Source organism: Rhineura floridana, chromosome 4 (genome assembly GCF_030035675.1).
Source record: "Rhineura floridana isolate rRhiFlo1 chromosome 4, rRhiFlo1.hap2, whole genome shotgun sequence".
NCBI lineage: Eukaryota > Metazoa > Chordata > Lepidosauria > Squamata > Rhineuridae > Rhineura > Rhineura floridana.
The window spans coordinates 29,319,784-29,343,145 of NC_084483.1; the positions used below are offsets into that span (position 1 = coordinate 29,319,784).

The 23,362-nt window shown below is 43.5% G+C and overlaps 1 protein-coding gene across 3 annotated transcripts in view; it reads left to right on the forward strand.

The window, feature by feature from the left end:
* The window catches only part of MFSD2B (MFSD2 lysolipid transporter B, sphingolipid), a 78,687-nt gene that overhangs the window by 51,087 nt on the left and 4,238 nt on the right, over nt 1-23,362 (forward strand). For all 3 annotated transcript variants that reach the window (XM_061622713.1, XM_061622712.1, XM_061622714.1), the window contains exons 10-13: nt 987-1,067; nt 10,605-10,714; nt 20,287-20,430; nt 22,843-23,019. In XM_061622713.1, coding sequence (XP_061478697.1) covers nt 987-1,067; nt 10,605-10,714; nt 20,287-20,430; nt 22,843-23,019 — 512 coding nt within the window. The remainder of the gene's footprint in view (nt 1-986; nt 1,068-10,604; nt 10,715-20,286; nt 20,431-22,842; nt 23,020-23,362) is intronic.

Below are 23,362 nucleotides of genomic sequence, written 5' to 3' on the forward strand. Positions count from 1 at the left end.
GGTGTTGTCGCTGCTACCCATCCCAGTAAACCCCCAATCCATGAACATTACTAGACTTTCTCCCATTCCCCAAAGAATTTGTGAAAATGCCATTTTATGTAGCCAGCAAATAGGCTGCAGAATTGAGCAGCATTTTCAGGTCAGCACTATTTTAAAACTTCTAGTTTATCCATGTAGATAAAGGAAGCCATCTGCTTGCAATAATTTCTAGAGGAACCGTTATGTTATTCTGTTACAGGAAAAGAAACAACAAAAAAGAATATTGTGGCATCTTTGAATATATTATAGCATAAGCTTTCGTGGACTATAGTCTGCTTCATCGTAAGCATGAATATAACTGACAGCAGTTATTCACCAATGGGCACTTGTGAGCGTAAAACAAGGATATTTTTTCCTATCACTTATGGAATTTATGGAAACTATTGACATGCTTAGGAACTTTCAGTTACTGAATCTTAGTATGGACACATCAGCAGCAAGAATTAACATTTTTGTTTTGACTTAGACATTACTACTTCTCTCAGGTATTTATGAAGGCTAGTTCTGTTTTAGAAGCGAGGTAGACTAGTATGTCATTCATATCTTGGGGGGGGTTGATGACCCCACCACAAGTTATTTCTGCATTCCACCATTTTTGACCCCAGATTGTGCTATACCAGGGGCCAATTTCATGTCACCAGGTTAGCAAATGATCTGGATCATTGTTAGGAAGTTGAACAAGCTGTGAAATTCACTCAATTTGATTTGCTTTATAAACAATATTATTTGCTAGCTATCTGATCATCTTTTTGACTCATGTCTATTGAATTCACATGATAAAATCTGCTTTAGAGTGAACCCAAATGGCCTGGTGTGCACCCCTTCCTTTTTGTGATGTGTGAAACTGTTCATATTCTGTCTAGAGCTGGTAACCTGCTTGCTAGATCCTCTTGAGCATTATAAAACATGTTTTCTCCCAGCTGACATATTTTTCTCATCATTCATAGCTGTCTGCATCAATGAGCATTCCATTCTGGCAATGGTTTCTGAACCATTTTGGCAAAAAGAGTACAGCGTGTGGGATATCAGTAAGTAGGCCACTGAGGCACAACATGCAATCTGACATTTTTGTACTTTAGGAATAGCCTTTTCTGGGATTGCATCAAAATTATTTAGCAAGAGCTAAAGGAATGAGCCACCTTCTTCAGGCCTTTGTGCAGCTTTTTGTAGTCTGGCCAATACTGGCCACCTATTTCTGGTTATCATCCAAACTTGTCTCCTGCCCGCATTCCCTCTATTTCACATCAACTCATGCTCTCCTTCACACTAATGGGTGATACTCTACTCTGACTGGCCGGGTGTAGATTATATAACAAAATACTAATTGGAGGCTACTCCTGGTAACACTGGATCTCTTCCTGCAGTCTTCCAAAGACTAACCAGTGTTTGTCAAGGAAACCTTGATTAGCTTTAACCACAGTTAAAGATGACAGTGGCAAACTGCTTGATTTTACTTGGTGTAGCATAAAGAATACTTAGAACATGCCTAAATGGTCAGCCTGGTACTTTACCTTTCTGCAAATTATAATATGAAGTCCTAGGATATTTTACTTTGCTTAAACCAGAATGACAAGGGTTCCTCAACTGTGTCAGGAAAAGTACTTTTCAAGTGCAGATTGTGTGTTATAATTAATAGGAAAGCTAAGAGCAAATACTGCCTAAAATCATTTGTCCACAAATAGCAGAAAACCTCATGTCAGCTATGAGTTTCTTTTCTGTCTTCTCTGTGTATGCTAGCAAAGCGTCTAAGAATATTAGTCTGAGTCTGTGTAATGTTGGGTCATACTCCTTCTTTGCTATCATATCCAATTTTAGGGCACTATTGGTTTATAAATATCTGGATTATTGATGCCTTGCCTAATTGCTTACAGGCACATTGCAGTCTTGCATTGTTGGAGTGCTCTCTTGTGGTTAAAAAATGACTATTGCAGAGTATTACAGAGGTGTAATTCAAGTATTGCCTAAGTTTCTCATTCAGAGTGCTCTTGATTGCTGTCTCTTTTGTGTTAAACAAAAATGCTGATTCCATAGGCAGAGCTGTCTAGCTGAGTGTCTGCTGCATGGATGATTAGGCATTTTAAGCATTTTGGCCTGCTAGCTTGGATAGTATGGGGAGCAGGAACCTGAAATGCATAGCGTATGCACACCTGTAAAACATTCTGATATTAGGAAGATGCACTGTTGGTGTGATTGGCAGATACTTTCCTAGTAGAGCAGACAGGGTGTGTGTTCTATACCATAATGGAGATGGAGAGGCAGTTACTTCAGGAACACCATGGTTACAGTAGATTTCCCCTGTAGCAAACATACAGCATGTAGACAACATATCTGCATCTTTAACCTCTGTGTAGTCATGCTTGTCTGATTACATGTTAAATATAGGAAGCACAGGGGTGCTGACAGGATTTTCTGGGCAGTACGCTTGATGTGCAAGTGCACTTATACAAGGGCTGCAGCTCGGTGGTACAGCATCTGCCTTGCATGCAAACATGTCTCCAGAGTGTCAACAGGTGAAGCTTTCCCCATAAGTTCATTTCCAAAGTACAAAAGGCTTAATCAGTTAAATTTTTTACGTTTTAAGAGCCATGACCTTCTCCACAATACCAACCCTAAACCGTGCAACCAACTCAGGATTTGTGAGTTATAAACTAGTTCTGTTATTTTGAAAATTGTATATTTGAAAATCTTTTTAGTAGAGAATGTTTGATTACAAATCAATGTGTAGGCAGTGAAGCAACGTCTAGATCCGAGGGTCGGGGAGGGGGGGTCGCTGTGATCTATAAGAGTTCCATCTCACTCATCAAGCACCATGTCCATGTAGTTACTGGTCTGGAGTGTTTGCACCTTGTGTTGGGTCAGAGGGACAGACTGGGAATCCTGTTGGTGTGCCGCCCACCTTGCTGCCCAACGGCCTCCCTAACTGAGCTGACGGAGGTGGTCTCGGAGGTTTTGCTGAGATCCCCCAGACTACTGGTACTGGGGGATGTCAACATCCATGCCAAGGCTACTTTATCCGGGGCAGCTCAGGACTTCATGGCTTCCATGACAACCATGGGGCTGTCCCAATATGTTAGTGGCCCAACGCATGTGTCGGGGCATACTCTAGATCTTATTTTTGCTACTGGACATGGAGATGGTGATCTGGATGTGGGGAGTTTTACATCTCTCCCTTTGTCATGGACAGATCACCGCTTGCTGAAGTTTAGACTTACAGTGGCTTTTCCCCTCTGCAAGGGTGGGGGACCTACTAAATTGGTCCGCCCCCGGAGACTACTGAATCCTGAAGGCTTTCAAAGGGCTCTGGGGGATTTTCTGGCTGATAAGACTGGCTCTCCTGTCGAAGCCCTGGTCGAACTGTGGAATGCGGAGATGACCCGGGCCGTTGACACGATTGCTCCTGCGCGCCCTCTCCTGTGTAGAGCTCATGCAGCTCCATGGTATACTCCAGAGCTGAGAGCGATGAAACAAGATAGGAGGCGGCTCGAGCGGAGGTGGAGGCAAACTCCCGACGGATGCAACTATGCGCTGGTAAGTGCTTCTACTAAGCTGTACTTGGGAGCGGTGAGGGCGGCGAAAAAACAACATTTTGCTGCCACCATTAAGTCATCTCTTTCCCGCCCAGCGGAGCTTTTTAGAGTTGTCCGAGGGCTACTTCACTCTGGCCCTCAGGACATGGTAGGGTTATCGGTGGCCCGCTGTAATGAGTTTGCTGGACACTTCCAGAATAAGATCTTATGCATCCGCCGGAACTTAGACTCCCAGTTTACAGCAGTTGATCCTATTGAGGTGTCCGGAGCACAGTCTTGTCATGTTTTATTGGATGAGTTTCAGCTGGTTCAGCTCGAGGACGTGGACAAGGTGCTTGGACAGGTACGTGCAACCACTTCGGTACTCGATCCTTGCCCCTCTTGGCTAATAAAAACTAGCAGGAATGGAACAGCTAGTTGGGCCAGGGAAGTGATAAATGCCTCTTTATGGGAGGGAGTGGTCCCTGGCTGTCTGAAAGAGGTGGCAGTGAGACCACTTCTGAAAAAACCTTCCTAGGACCCAGAAAATCTCAACAGCTACAGACCAGTAGCGAATGTTCCATTCCTGGGCAAGATCTTGGAACGAGTGGTTGCTGGCCAGCTCCAGGCGCTATTGGATGAAACCGATTATCTAGATCCATTTCAATCGGGTTTTAGGCCCGGTTTCGGCACCGAGACAGCCTTGGTCGCCCTGTATGATGACCTATGTCGGGAGAGGGATGGAGGGAGTGTAACTCTGTTGATTCTCCTTGATCTCTCAGCGGCTTTTGATACCATCGACCATGGTATCCTTCTGGAGAGGCTCGTGGAGTTGGGAGTTGGTGGTACTGCTTGGCAGTGGTTCCGTTCCTACTTGGCGGGTCGTCTCCAGAAGGTAGCGCTTGGGGAACATTGCTTGACACCGTGGGTTCTTCAATGTGGAGTCCCACAGGGGTCAGTTCTGTCCCCCATGCTTTTCAACATCTACATGAAGCCGTTGGGTGCGGTCATCAGGAGTTTTGGAGTGTGTTGTCATCAGTACGCTGATGACATGCAGCACTACTTCTCCTTTTCATCTTCTTCAGGTGAGGCTGTCAATGTGCTGAACCATTGCCTAGCCGCGATAATGGACTGGATGAGAGCGAACAAGCTGAGGCTCAATCCAGACAAGACTGAGATGCTGTTGGTGGGTGGTTTCTCTGATCAGATGGTGGATATACACCCTGTCCTGGACGGGGTTACACTCCCCCTAAAGGAGCGAGTTCGTAGTCTGGGAGTTTTTTTAGATCCTTCCCTGTCACTCGAGGCTCAAGTAGCCTCGGTGGCACGGAATGCGTTCTACCAACTTAGGTTGGTAGCCCAGCTACGCCCCTATCTGAGCAGGGAGGACCTCACATCAGTTGTACATGCTCTGGTAACCTCGCGTTTGGATTACTGCAATGCGCTCTATGTAGGGCTGCCTTTGAAGACAGTTCGGAAGCTACAGCTAGTGCAAAACACGGCGGCCAGATTGATAACGAGGACCAAGCGGTCTGAACACATAACACCTGTTCTGGCTCGCTTGCACTGGCTACCAGTATGCTTCCGGGCCAGATTCAAAGTGTTGGTTTTAACCTATAAAGCCTTATACGGCACGGGACCACAATACCTGCTGGATCGCCTCTCCTGATACGAATCTGCCCGTACACTGCGTTCTACATCGAAGGCCCTCCTCCGAGTTCCGATTCACAGAGAGGCTCGGAGGGTGGTAACAAGAACTAGGGCCTTCTCAGTGGTGGCCCCCGAACTGTGGAATAGTCTTCCCGATGAGGTGTGCTTGGCGCCGACATTGCTATCTTTTTGGCGCCAAGTTAAAACCTTCCTCTTTTCTATGGCATTTTAATCTAACTTTAAATTTGTTTTAAGTTTGCTGTAACTGATTTTAGATTTCTTATTCTTTTATGTTTCTGTTGTATCATATTATGGAATTTTATTGTATATATTTGTATTCTTTGTTGTACACCGCCCAGAGAGCTATGCTAGTGAGGCGGTATAAAAATCTAACAAATAAAAAAAAATAAAAATAAATCTATCATTCCCATGGAAGACAGGTGCATGCAGAAGAAGTTTTTAGCTAATAGTAGTAGGAAACATTATATGTTGCTTCCTAGTACTATTTGCTAAAAGCTTCATGCAAGTCCTGTCAGGAAAGGTCAAGGTTAGAGTCCAGTTGATTTTATTCTAAGAGCATTTGTTGTGGTTATTTATGCCTCATAACTACAGCAATGTTATAAGTCAAGCAGCCACGGTTTTCTTTCTTTTTGGAGCAAAAAGAATTTGAGCCTTTGACATCTATACACCTATTTGAGTGTTTATACCAGCAGCAGCAACTGTCCCCCAAGAATCCCAATCCCCCAAGAATCTCCCTATTCCCATCATCCAAAGCAATCATTCCTGTCCCATCCCTTGTTGTTATAGTCACCTTAACAATCCCTCACAACTGCATTTCCTTAAAAAAAAAAAAAAAAAAAAAAAGCCAACACACCAAGAAACTGTATAACAACATAGGGTTGTCGTTAGGGATGGGATCAGTTGGTCAGTGCCAGGTCAAAGGCATTTCATCAACCTAACAGGCCAGTAATTATTCAAGTTCATTCTTTGTCCACTAACCGCTTCTTTTACCGATCTGTTTTTTCCTTTACAAAAAATATTGACATTAATATCAATATTTTGAAAGGAAATATTGATATTTTGAACGGAAATATAAATGAAATTATTATCCTTAATATCAATATTTTAGAGCCTTTTTTAAAAAAAAACTGTTTTTGATAATAGCTGCAGAAAATCAATACATAAAAAATCTGATCCGCAACAATAGAGAATAAGTGAATTAATGGAATATTCTGTACCAAATCTGAATTGGACAGAATTCTAGCACGTCCCTAGTTGTCATGGACCACTGCAAAGGTGGGGAACTGAATAGGGCCAATGGATTTGACAACTTTTTAAAGCAGAGCATTTCCCCCTCTTCAGGGGAAGTGGTTTGGATTCAGAGCAGTGGAGGAAGTGCTTTGACTCCTTCACCCCCCTCAGCTGCACTAGGGGAGTTCTCAACAGGATACTGTGTAGTGCAGCTGATCCCAGCAGAGCTCCCTGTCAGCATTGAAGAGCTGATTGGTACTGCAGGGAACCCTGCTTGCAAAGGAAAATGTATCATTTACAGTAGGTGTTGACCATTGAACCGCACTGTCACTGAGTCTGTTTTCCATCAAGTCTGAAAAACTGTAACTAGGGGGAGTTATGTCTTTGCCCAGTCTGGGAACGGACTGCCAAGGCCGTTGCTATGGTAACCATCGCGATAGACTGGGGAAAAGTTCTAGCAGCTGTCTGTGTTAAGCTGAGTCTTCTGTGTTTTGCCTCTGAACTGTGAGGCTGGTCTTCTGTGTAATGTCTTTGAACTGAGAACTTCTCTCCTGAGGGGGGGATCTTAAAGCCTTAAGCCATAATGTCTTAATAAAGACTCTTAATATGATCTAACGCTCTGAAGAAGTTTCTTGCTCAACTTAACTCCAACGTAATGTATGCTGTTTCACGCAACAACGCACACACGCCAACAGGGGTTATGGGCCCAGATCCACAGCGTGTTACACAAGAGTAAGTTGCTGGTCTGAACAGCAAACGGAGTTCCAGCGAGGGCAGCTTGATTGATTGTGCCAGACAGAGGTGAGCAGGATGGCTACCATAAACATGTCTGGAGGCTTGCCGATGGAACGACTTAATGAAAAGAATTATGGCAGCTGGAAGCCGAGGATGCGGGCTTTGCTGATAACAGAGGATTTATGGGACATTGTTGATGGAAACCCCCCGGCGGTGCCGACCGCGGCCTGGAAGCGTTGAGACCAGAGGGCGCAGGCGTTTATAATCTTGGCTCTATCGGATTCTCAACTGATGTGTGTGAGAGATGAGCCGTCGGCTAAACAGATGTGGGACGCGTTGCAGGATTTGTCCCAGGAATGGCAGCGGAGGCAGAAGGCGCAGAGAGCCGAGCTGATGGAAGCTGTCAGAAGCAAGGAGGAGAAAAATGCCGAACCGGAGGAGGCAGCCGAAAACAAACAGGATTACAAGCATCAAAGGCTGAAGTCTTGTTATGCCTGTGGGGCCCATGGACATCTCCAGCGGGATTGTGCAGTCAAGCGAAACTCCAGGGACGGAGGCTTGAAGCAGGGAAATGTGAACTTTGTTTGTAAACAGAAGCCACAAACTATAGCACCTGTTGACTGGCTGCTTGACAGCGGAGCAAGCCATATATTAATTAAAGACAGACGTTTGTTTTACGTTTCAGAAGAAGTGCAAGATTTTGTGCACCTGGCAGATGGATCGCGTAAGAACGTGGAAGCTCGAGGTCTGGTGAGATTTGATACACTTGGAATACTTTCAGAATGTTTGTTTGTTCCAGAATTAGCTCATAACATTTTGTCAGTCAGAAAACTGGTGAGTTGTGATTTTTCTGTATTGTTCCACAAAGACCAATGTTTTGTAATGAGGGGAGATCAAGTGTGTTTGCAGGGAAGCCTGAATGATTCACAGTTTGTAATAAAGAGCAGTCAATCAGGGTGTGCTGTGTTAAACGCTAAGACACAGGTACATCAGGGCTGCGTCCATGAATGGCATCAAAGGCTGGGGCATGCAAACCTTGACACGATAAAGAAAACCCCTATGCATAGTGAAGACATGCGTTTAAGAGATTGTGGACAGTTAATGGATTGTGATTCTTGTCATAAAGCTAAAATGACTATTGCACCAATTAACCGGGAGGCTGAAAGAACCACAACAGCTCCCTACCAGCTAGTTCATGTTGATTTATCAGGGCCAATAAATGCTTCACGAGGAGGTGCGAAATTCTTTATGGTACTGGTTGATGATTTTACGAAATACACTCATGTTTATTTGCTTAAGCAGAAAAGTGAAGCTGAGCAGAAGCTGAAACTGTTCATTAAGAGAATCGAAACTCAACATGACGTCACTGTGAAAGCGTTTCACTCAGATCAGGGGGGGGAATTCACGAGCAAAGCGTTAAGTGACTTCCTTGAGAGTAAGGGAATACGCCAGACTTTCACAGCTCCTTTTAGCCCGTTTTCCAATGGATCTGCTGAGAGAAAAAATAGGGTGCTTCAGGAAGCAATGAGAGCCATGCTGATGGATTGCAGTTTAGGGAATTCTTTCTGGGCAGAAGCAATTCTTTATGCGAATTACATTCACAACAGGGTGTTACACAGTGCACTTGGAATGTCTCCTTATGAGAAAATCACTGGCAGAAAACCGAAAATACAACACATTCAAAAATTCGGGGCAAGGTGCTGGATCCACATTCCACAGGGAAAAAGGAGGGGCAAGCTGGCGCCCAGGGCACAGCAAGGTTTTGTTTTGGGATTTCAGAATGCATATTTCAGAGTTTGGTGTCCAGAAACACAGCAGTTAATTCTAAGCAGAAGCATTAAAGTCTCAGAAAAACCTTGGGATCAAAGGGAAACAGTTGTTCTTACAGGGTCAGATGACACACAGGAACAATCATTTAAGACAGATCTTGACATTAAAGTGGAAGGCACACAAATACCTCTCAGGGATGCTTTGAATGAGCTCATTTGTGCAAAACGCAGATCAAAGAAACGCAAGGCTGAGGAAATGGAATCTCCTGCACAGGCTGTGCCAAGCACAAGCACAGATGGGGGGGCTGAGAGAGCAGAAGCTCTGGTACCTTTAAGACGTTCTACAAGAGTAAACATAGGGAAACCACCTGAAAAATTCACAGTGGGGGTGGTATCCAGTCCTGGAATGCACAAACTGGTTGAAATGGATCCTGAAACGTTATATGTTACTTGTGTTCAGCCAAAGTTTGATTGAATAAAGTGTTAGCCAAAATGTACAGAGATGTTTTGAACTGTACTGAAATGTAAGCTGTATTGCAAGATGTATTGGAGAAATGTATTGTTGTTATTGTTGTAATGAGTTACAGACATGATGGGAAAAGGGGGGGATTGTTGACCATTGAACCGCACTGTCACTGAGTCTGTTTTCCATCAAGTCTGAAAAAGTGTAACTAGGGGGAGTTATGTCTTTGCCCAGTCTGGGAACAGACTGCCAAGGCCGTTGCTATGGTAACCATCACGATAGACTGGGGAAAAGTTCTAGCAGCTGTCTGTGTTAAGCTGAGTCTTCTGTGTTTTGCCTCTGAACTGTGAGGCTGGTCTTCTGTGTAATGTCTTTGAACTGAGAACTTCTCTCCTGAGGGGGGGATCTTAAAGCCTTAAGCCATAATGTCTTAATAAAGACTCTTAATATGATCTAACGCTCTGAAGAAGTTTCTTGCTCAACTCAACTCCAACGTAATGTATGCTGTTTCACGCAACAACGCACACACGCCAACAGTAGGGCCCCGCTTTACAGCGATTCGCTTTACAACGATTCACTAATACAGCGGTCTCAGTTAAACTCAATTAGACTAAAGGCCCACTCATACGGTGCTTGTTCCGGTTTTACGGCAGTTTTCCGGTGTCGCGCACCATTCTATTCAATGGGTTCCACTTTACAGCGTTTTTTGCTTTACAGCGGGGGTCCAGAACGTAACCCGCCGTATGAGTGGGGCCCTACTGTACATATCTGACTTGTTGACTACAAACACTGAAAAGTGAGAGCAGGTTCAGATTTCACAAAGCAATTGCTTCAAATGGTGCTTGCACATTTTCCTTCATAACTTGTTCTGAATGGGTTAGACTGCAGGTGTGGGGAACCTTTGGCCCTCCAGGTGTTGCTGTACTACAGCTCCCATCAGCTCTAGCAAGCATGGCTAATGGGCAGAGATGATGGGAGTTATAGTTCAGTGACATCTAGAGAACCAAAGGTTCCCCATACCTGAGACTTTTAAAGAGTCTAGGCCCCTTGCTGGCCCTGGTAAGCAATGTCCTTTATACCCCCTGTTGGCAGCCCCACGGAAGCACTCAGGTATAACAGTGCTTCCTCAGATTTTGTTATAATCAATGCTGAATATGATTAATCTTTCTCCCTGATTTCCATTCTTTCTAGTTGATGATTCCTTCTTCAGTCATGCTGGTGATCTTCCCAATCCCGGTTGTTGCCTACGTTGTGGCTTTTGTATCTGGGCTGAGCATTGCAGCATCTTTGCTGTTGCCATGGTAGGACAGTCTTATAGGTGTGTGTCTATATGTGTACCAGGTATAAATTAACAGTTCTCAGCATCTAAAGGAAATACGTATTACATAGTAGTATGTGAGGGATGTGAGGCGTCCTTCCCTGGCTCTCCCTGTCAGGTTCCTACCTGCGCGTGGCTACTGCCTGTCACTAGGCACCACCAGGGACTCCACCAGTCCGGACCGCTCTCTCTTATGGTTTCTCTCCCCGCTCTAGCACAGATCTCAACAGATCCCCCTGCTAGGCAACCACCAGTAACGTCCCAATACTAGTATTCCCAGAGACTCTGAATACTGGTATTGTTATTCTCTTCACCGCTGCCACCATTTGTTACAGTTCCCCTTCAGCCTTGGTCATTACCTTACCCTCCCTTCTGGTCTGTGAAACCCCAGCCAAGGATCAGGCCTTTGGTAAACCAAATTAAGTATTTATTACAGATAACAAAGCTAACAAGATTAACAAGATTTCTTCTTAAAGCACATAAGCATATGGTTTTACTCAATACTAATCCGAACTCCACCTCCCTCCTTCTCCACTCTGTCCTGTCAAACAACTCTCTAAACCCCACCAAGCAACCCACTCAGTTCTCTTCTCCCCCCCGATTCCACTCTCACTCTTCCTTTTATACGTTCAGCCATTTTAAACACTCAGCCAATCATCTAGCATTCTACTGCCCATTCACTCCCCCTCCTCTTTCACTCCACTTACCATGTATCTTCTAAACAACAACACTTACCATATATACATTAATATAGGAACATCACATTTCCCCCCCTTAAAACAACGGCAGAGTATTATTCCTGTTCCAGGATTTATACGTCGCGTTAACAAATAAAAGTCTCTATGGGGAAAATGTCTTTCTTTGTTCCTCCGTCTGGTCCCGTCACTGCAGTCCCAGCCACTTGCCTGGAAAGTCCATCGGCCAGTACATTGTCCTTGCCTTTTATGAACTGGAAGTCCACTTGATAGTCCTGTAGGGCCCAGGACCACCTCTGCAGCATAGTGTTATGGTTTTTCATAGTCTGCAACCATAACAAGGCCTGATGATCCGTAGTCACTGTGAATCTTCGTCCCCACACGTATGGGCGCAACTTGTTCAGTCCCCACACGACCGCTAGGCACTCCTTCTGGACCGACAAATAGTTTTTCTCCCTCGGCGTCAGCTTGCGACTCAGGTACGCCACTGGATGTCTGGTGCCTTCTCTCTCCTGCAGCAAGACGACTCCCAGCGCCTGGTCCGACGCATCTGTAGCCACGATGAATGGTTTCTCATAGTCTGGTGCTATTAATATGGGTCCTTGGCACAAGGCTTGCTTCAGTAGATCAAAAGCCTTCTGACATTCATCCGTCCATACCACACGCTCAGAACACTTCTTCTTTGTTAATTCATGCAAGGGGGTTGCTATTTCCCCAAAATTTCTCACAAACTTCCTATAAAATCCAGCCACACCCAGAAATGCCCTTACTTGTTTTTTGGTTAAGGGGATCGGCCACGCTTGTATTGCCTCCACCTTGCTCCATAAGGGGGTGATTTTCCCACTCCCCACCTTATGTCCTAAATAGATTACTTCCTTTAGTCCAAACTGGCATTTCTTAGCTTTTATTGTGAGGCCTGCTTTTCTTAAGGCCTCCAATACTGTTGTCAGGTGTTGGACATGCTCAGGCACCGACTTGCTAAAAATGGCCACGTCATCGATATAGGCCACTGCAAAATCTGACATGCCTCGCAACTCAGTATTGATTAGCCTCTGAAATGAACTTAGTGTGTTCCTTAGTCCCATGGGTAAGGTCACAAACTCATATAACCCATCTGGTGTACTGAAGGCAGTTTTGGCTCTGGATTGCTCGTCTAGTTCCATTTGCCAAAATCCTTTACAGAGATCTAGTGTAGAGATAATGGTTGCTGCCCCCAATAACTCTAACATTGCGTCTACCCTAGGCATAGGATACGCATCTGGGACAGTAATTTTATTGATTAGCCGATAATCAATTCAAAACCTTGTTGTTCCATCTTTTTTCAGAACCAGGACAATACTTGAGGCCCAGGGACTGATGGATTCCCTGATCACTCCTAATTCCAGCATATATTCCACCTCCTTTTTGATCTCATTCAAAACTTTCCCATTCACACGGTACGGAACAGATCTGATTGGGGCATGATCTCCAGTATCAATGGAATGTATAACTATACTGGTTCGGCCAGGTTTGTTGCTAAAGAGATTCCTATAGGTTTTCAAAACTCTCAGAATCTCTTCTTTTACTTCCTCCTTCATCTCCTCTGACCATTCCACTTGATCTACCCCTCTTTTGTCTTTGCTTTCCTGTACCAAATCTGGAAGTTCAGGCCCACTTCCCTCAGGGAATAAGGTAACTTGCAACACCTGTTCATCCCTGGTATGGTAAGGCTTCAACATATTTACATGAACCACTTTGCTTTTGTTTAATTGGTCTGTGGTGATTACATACGTCACTGTGTCAAGCTTTTCTCTGATGGTATATGGTCCTTCCCAGTTAGCCTGTAATTTGTCATGTTTCCTGGGTATGAACGCCATAACCATATCTCCCACATCATACACACGTTCCCTGGCTGTTCTGTCATACAGTAACGTTGCTTCTCCTGTGCTTGACTCAAATTCTTTTTCACCATCTCCATCATTGATGTTAATTTATTGCGGAATTCCAATACGAAATCTACTACAGATGTTTTGTACTCTCCCAGGGTTCCTTCCCATGAATTTTTTAATAGTTCCAAAGGTCCCCTCACTTTTCTAGTGAACATGAGTTCAAAGGGTGAGAAGCCTGTTGACTCCTGAGGGACTTCTCTGTATGCAAACAAGAAGCATCCCAACCGTTCATCCCAGTCTTGTGGGTGATCTTGAACATAGCTTCTGATCATGCCCTTCAAAACACCATTGAATCTCTCTGTTAACCCATTAGTGGCGGGATGGTAAGTAGTGGTCTTTAGATGTTTTAGACCACAACATTTCCACATACATTGCATCACTTCTCCCATGAATACACTGCCTTGATCCGTCAGCACTTAATGAGGGAAACCCAGCCTCATAAAGATTTTTAATAAAGCCTCTGCCACTACAGGGGCTTCCACGGATCTTAGTGCTTCTGCGTCTGGGTACCTGGTGGCAAAATCCACCACCACCACTAGATATTTCTTGCCATGCCTTGTGGGTTTGGAAAAAGGGCCCACCAAATCTATTCCCACTCTATAAAAGGGTTGTCCAATTATAGGAAGGGGCTTTAAGGGTGCCTTAGTCTTTACTCCACTTTTCCCCACCTTTTGGCATATTCCACAAGATAGACAATGTTGTTTTACATCTTTGGAGATGTTTGGCCAATAATAGTGTGCTGCCAATCTCCTCTTGGTCTTTTTTATTCCCAGATGTCCTGCACATGGGACATCATGGGCTACCTCTAGCAATCTGGTTCTGTATTTGCTAGGTACTATCAATTGCTTCACTGGTTCACATTCATCCTTTCTCTCAGCAGGCATCCACAGTCTATATAAAATCCCATTCTCACACACAACTTGATTCCTCAGTTTGTCAGTGAAAGGAATCTGTTGGGTCAGAGCTTGTTCCTTTATCTGCTTCAAACTTATATCTTTTTGCAGCTCTTCCCTGAATTGATGTGCCTCATCATTATCAGAGACCACTTGATACAGTTTGTCTCCTTCAGCAGGCCTGCTAGTGGTTGCTATGGTGACCTGAGGCTGGTTAACAGATTCCACCCTGTTTGTTTCAGCCCCCCTTAATATGGCTTCTTTTTCTCTGCCAATTTGCTGCCTGGTCACTACATAGATCTTTCCTTGGGCGCCCATTACATCTCTTCCCAGTATTACTGGTTCTTGTTGCTGGGCATTAATGCCTACTTTATATCGGCCCTCTCGGCCTCTCCAAGTCATTTCCACCAGGGCCACAGGCAAACTTTCTGGTTGACCCCTCACTCCTTGGATAGTCACAGTTTCCTGAGGTAATATTACCTCAGATTTTATTAAATCTGGCCTCAGTAATGTCTGAGCGGCACCAGTATCAAGCAATGCCCAATAATTTGCCCCTTGTACACTCACTTCCTCTCTCAGACTTGAATCAAGGTCTGTTACTTCTGTCCAGTTTATCTGGCAGAACTGAACCTTTTTCGCTGTTTCTAAAGCCTTGGGCTCTGTTTTCACTGCCCTTGTCTGAGCAGGATTACTAATGGGGTTGGCAACCTCACATTGAAAATGTAGGTGCCCCGGTCTACCACATTTGTAGCATAATTTCTCCTCACTTTTAGGGTACACAGATCCACTCTGGGGTGTCCTGTGCCCTTCAGATTTTACTGGAGGACTCACTCTCTGTGGTACCACATCCCTTCTGCCAGCGTTATATGGTCTGGGTTTAAAATCTCTTGATGTTTTCCCCACCCAGCCAGTTCTGTTGGAGGCGAAGTGATCCGCCATCTCTGCGGCCTCCTGCACCGATGTAGGGGAACGGTCTTTGACCAGGAGCCTTATTTCTGGTGGTAACTGATGGTATAATTGATCCAATATCATGAGGTTTTTCACCTCCTCCACAGACTGAGCTTTTGCACTTGTCAGCCATTTCCCAGATATGTCCATCAGTTTTGCCCCCAGCTCCACAAAAGACCTCCCTGTCTGTATCTGGCAATTTCTGAAAAGCTTTCTAAAATAATCAGGCCCCAGTCTGAATCTTTTAAACACTGCTTCTTTGAATTCAGCATAGGTGACGGGCCTGTCTGAGGGGAAATATTGGTATACCTCAGCCAATTCCCCTTTAATCAGGTTTGATAAATACTGCATGTATTTATCTTCAGGTAGCCCCCACAACTGAGGTGCTTTTTCAAAGGTGCTGAGGTAAATTTGAGGATCTTGACCAGGCTCATAGACAGCAAAGTCCTTTGGAGTAATTTTTATTTTTGTTCCATCTCTGTCCTTTCTTGTTTCATCAGAATGAAACTTCTCTCTTTCAAATTTTAACTTTTCTACTTGTAATTCGGCATCCACTGCTCGTTGCTTCTCCCTCTCCTCAAACCCCATTCTCAACTTCTCAGTTTCCAACTCCCTCTGTTTGTCTTTTTCCTCAGCCTCAAAGACCCGCTGTTTGTCTTTTTCCTCAGCCTCCATCCTCATTCTCTCAGTTTCCATCTTCAACTTCTCTCTCAAGTACTCTATATAAGCGGGATTGCTTAAATATCCTTCTGGGGTCTCTTCTCTGACAGGTTGTTTTTGCTGGGCAGTTGCAAATCCTATAAGTGCTACCCTCAATTCGTCTACCCCTTTACCCTCATGAGGTAAATTGAATGTTACGCACTTCTCCACCAGCTCCTCTCTTTTCATTTTTATATATTAAGCCATGGTGTTTGAGTTCACTCACTCTTTGCCACACACTCTTTGCCAGTCACTCTCACAAGTAATCTTGTTTTGTTATTTCTGTTTGCCACACCACTGGTAGGGATTCTCTAGTATTCGTATCTCACTGCTACAGCCAACACCTGTGACGTAGTCTCCTTTGTTCGGATCTGGATTCTCTGTTGTTCGTATCCCACCGCTACTGCCACCATGTGTGAGGCGTCCTTCCCTGGCTCTCCCTGTAAGGTTCCTACCTGCTCGTGGCTACTGCCTGTCACTAGGCACCACCAGGGACTCCACCAGTCCGGACCGCTCTCTCTTATGGTTTCTCTCCCCGCTCTAGCACAGATCTCAACAGATCCCCCTGCTAGGCAACCACCAGTAACGTCCCAATACTAGTATTCCCAGAGACTCTGAATACTGGTATTGTTATTCACTTCACCGCTGCCACCATTTGTTACAGTTCCCCTTCAGCCTTGGTCATTACCTTACCCTCCCTTCTGGTCTGTGAAACCCCAGCCAAGGATCAGGCCTTTGGTAAACCAAATTAAGTATTTATTACAGATAACAAAGCTAACAAGATTAACAAGATTTCTTCTTAAAGCACATAAGCATATGGTTTTACTCAATACTAATCCGAACTCCACCTCCCTCCTTCTCCACTCTGTCCTGTCAATCAACTCTCTAAACCCCACCAAGCAACCCACTCAGTTCTCTTCTCCTCCCCGATTCCATTCTCACTCTTCCTTTTATACGTTCAGCCATTTTAAACACTCGGCCAATCATCTAGCATTCTACTGCCCATTCACTCCCCCTCCTCTTTCACTCCACTTACCATGTATCTTCTAAACAACAACACTTACCATATATACATTAATATAGGAACATCACAAGGGACATCAGTGTCTTTGTAACATCTATAAGAAGTGAGCTTTCCCAATCAGGTTGATAAAGAGCAACCATGTGAAAGGCTTACTGTCTCACCAGGCTCAGGCAAAATGATCAGAAAGTGCTGACCTGTAGTAATAGCTTCCATGACGGTCATGCAGTAAAATGTTAAAGCTATATTTGCAAGCATTCATTACTTAAGGGTTGTTTTTTTTTAAAAAAAGGATGTTTTGAAAGCTTTTTTAAAAACATGTTTTTAAAGGTGTTTTAATTTTAAAATTTTAAAATCTGTTTTTATGGTGTTTTAAAGTGTTTTTAGTGCTTTTGTTTGCCGCCCTGGGCTCCTACTGGGAGGAAGGGCAGGATATAAGTAAATAAATAAGCAAGCACGCAGAATGTAAAGCTGGAAAAGACTTTAGCTCATGAATAAAAGCGCTCAGAGACGCATTATGATTGTATGTGGAAATCAATCCTGTAAAAGCTGTATTGCCCATTGTCCTATTTGTGTGTGTGTGTGTGTGTGTGTACGCACATGTGTCTTTTCCTCATGTTTTATTTATTTTATTTATTTTTTATTATTTCAATTTATATACCGCCCTTAGCAGAATAGCTCTCAGGGCGGTGAACAAACCTCTTTGCCCTCTTTGTCCCCCTGCTCTTTACATGTGACATTTCTGTGGCTCCTGGTTGTCTTCTGCATATATGCATGTACACTGTTTTTCTGTTCTGTGTGAAAGAAGAAAGAAGTAAGCTAAATGATGGGATGATTGTGCATAATTCACTGGCACAGATGGTCTGATTCATTTGGGCTACTTGTTAACAGCCTCAAGGATTCCCAGTTGTAAAATGAGACAAATGTCTTCTAGAATATTCCCTAAATGATATAATTCCTTACTTCTGAATAGACATGCAGAGGTTCTTACTGTTAGTGTACTGGATTTCTCAGTAGGGCCCAACTGGAAGATCTTAACCATTCCTGATGTCCTTAATGTGTATTCTTAAATACAGTATTCATTGATCCATTTGTATGGATGCTTTGGACTACCTTACAAAGGAATTGTAGCATGGATTGAAAGAGTGTTTGCAAGAATGGAAATAGCCTCCAGGCACTAGGGGGTATTGTGAAGGGGAGATGCCTGGGTGGAGTTGGGATGCCTGGAAGGGGGGTGCTTGGGTGGGTGCGGTTAGCATACGAAGCACATGGACAAAGCCCCTAGTGTGTACATAAATACACAGATTGTACTCTTGTTGAATGTAATGCCTGAACACTCCTTTAATTGTGTTGAAGCCACCAGGGGAGAATGCATGAGACTGAAACCTACATTATCTAGATTGTGTGTTTAATTTTGAGCAATTTGCTTTCTACTTGCTGCCCCCCCTTAACAGCATTAATTTGTTTGCACGAATAGCATGGGGGGGCATAACATTTTTACTGTCACGTTAAAGAAAAAAACACAGGTGCTGTTTATATACAGTTTGCATATACATTGTTCCTGTAATAAAACTGTTTGGTGGTGTTTGATGTATTTTATTATTTGCTTTTTGCTAGGTGCAGAATGATGGGAAAATAAGAGGTTGGAGGCAATATGAGTTTAGAGATGTGATTAGAATCCATGGGAGGTAGCTAGGAACCATATAAGGGTACAAGGGTGTGTTTGCTAGAATTTCTGCTCAAAGTCACCTCTTGATTTCTGAGTAATGAAAATGTACAGATAATTTACATCATGAGAAGCTTACCTTTAAAAACAAAATGGAATAAGAAATGCAGTCCATCTTGTGACTGCTTCGCACATCTTCCCAAGTCCAATCACAGACTGTTTTCAGCCATTGGGTTTTCATGGTGAAGCTGTGCTTGTGTCCTCCGTCATGGTGCAGTATGAAAGGGAATGATGTAACCAGTATCTCAGCAACCTTTTGACTTCCCCCAACTTACAGATCAGATCTTCTCTCTTTTTTCAGCTATATGCACTGGAAGCAACTGTCTAAGCTGAGGTTAAGAACCACTTTTCATGCTATTTTTTCCTAGCATGGATATAAATTGGGTAGAAATATGTGAAAGGGAAGGTGAGAATGTCTATTTCTCTCTTAATCCTCTCACTGGGAGAGCAGCCTTAAAGATACTTCCCTTAAAGTGTGAGGCAGCCCTAAGGAGGAGTTAAACCAACATTTATTTATCTCTTACAGAGAATACAGCCAGGCACCTTAAGTGGGCTATTGCATCCATAAAAGGTTTATGGTAACAATAAATAAACATGTGTGTAGTAATTAGAATTAGCTGAAAGCAGATCAAAGAGCTTTTCAAACAGGAGTTTTCTTCAGATTTGTACTTGCGCTAGTATTTTAAGCCAGCAGAATACTGATTAGGAGCATAGATATTTGGGAGCTTGCTCTCTCTCCCCCCCCCCTTCAAGTAATAGCTTGAAAGGTTTTACAAATATATCTTATTGTTTTCCATTACAAAAGTCCTCCTGGGGAATATGGTATACTCATTCAGTTTTATTCTCTCTTGTTCTGGATATCACTAACCTATCAGCAGAAGTAATTAAATATGATGTTAATTGAGTATACAGTCCCAGCCTCCCTTACCCACGATTATCTCTGAATAACACTCTACCAATGCTAGTTTCTCCTGTAAACCTGAGCAGGATCAGTGATTGTGTCAGGATTAGGGTTGCCAGGTTCAGGGCCTGAGACTGATCCTGTATCTTTAGGAGAAGAGAAAGTCAGCCAAGTGCAGGTGTGCTTGCAACACTATGATGGGAAAAACCACAAGGTGCAATTCTCCCTTCCCCCTGCACAACTTTTAAAGATACAGAAGACCTCTTGGTTGCCAGGCCCAGCCTCCAAAAGGTCTTCTGTATCTTTAAAAGTTGTGCAGGGGGAAGGGAGAATTCCACTTGTGGTTTTTCTCATTACCGCGTTGCAAGAACACCTGCACTTGGCTGACTTTCTCTTCTCCTAAAGATACAGGATCAGTCTCAGGCCCTGAACCTGGCAACCCTAGTCAGGATTCCTTTCCAAGCTGACCTAATGAGTTTGTAAACCTTCCATGCTTTATTTAAAACTTATAAGTGGTATAATTATTAATCATGCCACAAAATATGAAAATATGTTTTTTAAAAGTATGCTAATCATTAAATGCAATGACATTTTCCAGAAATATATTTGATTTGTATATTTGTTTTAATTTTTTTGATTGCTGTAAACCGCCCAGAGAGCTTCGGCTATGGGGCGGTATACAAGTGCAATAAATAAATAAATAAATATGTAATGGATGTGTATCTTTTCATTTGGTGGTTAAAGGTCAATGTTACCTGATGTAGTTGACCACTTTCGAGTGCAGAATCCTCATTCAACAGGGCATGAAACCATCTTCTATTCTTCATACGTCTTTTTTATTAAGCTATCGGCTGGGATTGGACTGGGAGTTTCTGCCTCCAGTCTGGAGTGAGTAGTTTCTTATATTCACTTAACTAGCTAGTTGTAAAAGTGTTGCTGCAGACATTTTGCATCCCTGTAATCTTTAACACTGTATATAGATGCACATTAGAAAATGTTCATAAACCGGTACCTGGGTTCTTTAAGGATGAAATGGGGAACCTTCGGCCAACGGGTCAAACGTGGCCAACCAGGCCTCTCCATTTGGCCTGCAAGGCCATTTTTGGGAAGCCACACCCACTCACCCTGTACCTGATGTTATACATGACATTCAGTATGGGGCAGAACTTCAAAGGAACAATCGGGAGCTTAAAGTGAGCTCCCGATTGTTCCTTTGCTGGAGCAAGGTGTGCTCTCACTGCCCATCAGTTGATGGGCATTGGCAGTGTGATTTGCTCAAGGAGGGGGAAGCAGCTTCCATTCAGTGGAAACTGCATCTCCTTCCCAGCATTGCTCTTTGAACCTCCAAAAACCAGAGGTTCAAAGAGCAGCATGGGTCACTCTGTTTGAAAACCCTTTCCCAAACAGGCCCACACTAGTTAAACCTCTGATTTTTGGAGGTTCATGGAGCAGCACAGGGATATTTTTGAAGGGCTTTCAAACTGCCCTGTGTAAATATCCCAACTTTGCTTTTTAAATGTCTGGTTTTCGGAGCTTTAAGAAGCAGTGTAGAGATATTTTCAAAGGACTTTCAAATATCCCCACACTGTTCTTTGAACTGAGAAGACTTTAAACCTAAAGGAACGATGCAGGGATGTGTAGAAAGGGCTGTTTGAAAACCACAAGCTGTGCTTTGAGGTCCTGATAACTGGGGCTTTCAAAGTGCAGCATCACTATAACATCAGGTGATTGACAGGTCAGGGCTCCCACCAACCTGTCAGATTTGGCCTGCTAGGGGCTGGAGAGATTAAGATATGGACCACCCACCAGAAAAAGTTCCCCACCCCTATTTTAGGTATGTAGGAGGCCAGGACATGCTTAACTAACTGGGGCCTTGTTAAATGTGAACTGTTATTTTTCAAGGATCTGATTACCACCAGAACCAGCATCCACAACCAAGAGTTTCAGTAAGCAATGAGTACTAACAAGACAGTGATTCTCTTGAGTATCGAACATAGTGAGAGCCAGTGAGGTGAAGCAGCTAAAGTGTCAGACAAGGGCTGAGGGAGATCCAAGTTAAATTCCTTACAGCTACGAAGCTCACTAGAGGTAACTTTGGGCCAGTCTCCATTTCTCAGTTTATGTACTCCTGGGTGTTGTAAGAATAAAACAGGCAGATGAGAACTTTGAATGGCATCCTGAGCTCCTTGGAGGAAGGGCAGGATGGAAATGGGATAAATAATATTTGTGGCCTTCGTACAAAGGGCCATTCTGAAACTGCAAGCCAACACTGATTTGTTTTTAATTTATTTTAAAGGGGAAGTTGTGACTCTGTCCAAACGGTGGTAAAAAAAAGAATACACTTGTTTAAAAGATGCTGTCCCTGATACTGGAAGAATGTGGAAGCAGGTTCCACATGTACAAATTGGTGTACTGTGAGGAGTCCAGACCCTCACAGGTGCAGAGTTCTACTTGCCATAATGAAGGTCCCACCACCTTCTGGTTAGTATGATGGTCCTCAGCTTTCCCCTGGACCTTGGAGCTGAGGAGGAGATGGCATTTCATCCCCATACTTATGCCAGACATATGAAGCACAAGATACAAACCTCAGCCCTCATCTCAAAAGGCTCCTCTCCCAAATGTGCAAATGTAAAGTATGTAGGGATCATCCCAGTAGTGGATTTTAAGGACAATCACAAAATCCAGCCACTTTTGAGTGAGTAGCAATGATTCCATATGCACACAATTTTTAGTGTAGCTTAAAATTAACTGTAACTGCAATTTAGTGAACATTTCCCACTCGTGTTTCAATGGCTGTAGACAGGGAACTTACAATTCACAGTGTTTCTGGTGGATAATTAACTGTGCTGCATTCTGAATGGATAAAGATTCCAGAAAAAATTAATTGGATACAAAGATTAGTGGGTAATCTGTATGTATGTACAGAACGAAATAATTCCAGAATGTGACATTGGTTTGCCAAAGATATCAGCTACAAATTGTACATAATAATTGGCTGATTCCTTCAATCTTGAGTACAGTGAAAAAGGTAAAAACATGAATATCTTTCATCTGCAAGCCCTTAATGTCTGCATTACTCAGATCTGAAGTTTCATATAACAGTGGCATCTTCTGAGTGTTGGCATCAGTGAGAAAAAGTCTCTGGGGCTGCTGAGATCATATGAAGGGGCTAGAAAAGCACTAGAAAGAAATTAAGGGGAAACTTCAAGGTGGGGGTGGGGGTGGGGGTGGGGGAGGAGCTTTTACTGTAAATGATGGTATGAAGCTATGACACTAACAGCTGCATTTATTTTGTAATAGGCTTACAGGCTTCAAATCAGGGATGTGCAAACAGTCAAGCAGTGTTGTTATCATGCTGAAAATCTTGGTCGGTGCAGTCCCATCTATCCTTATCCTCTTAGGCTTGTTTGTACTCATGTTCTATCCAATCAATGAGAAAAGCCGAAAGGAAACAAAATATGCCCTTCAAATGCTAAGGTAACTTTGTACCAATAATAGTTTCTCTTAGTATTTACTACAGAAGCATTTCCTAGAATAGGCTAGACAGGCTATTTTTTAACGCAAACGTGTATTATGCAAAGTACAGAGAATTTCTTTACTGACCTAGGAAACAAAGCCTTTTATGTTGAAAATCAGATTGGATTGCTTGAATAACAACATTTTCTGGCTTCAGTCAGCAGATGCTCTCACAGGTGGAAGAGAGGGACATGATTTTTGTTGATTGTCCTTCCCCCCTGCATCCCTCCAGTGCCACCTCCCATACTGTCCTGGAGTATCCCTCAACTCTCTAAAGCAGATTCAGGAGGGGAGAGGTGTCTCT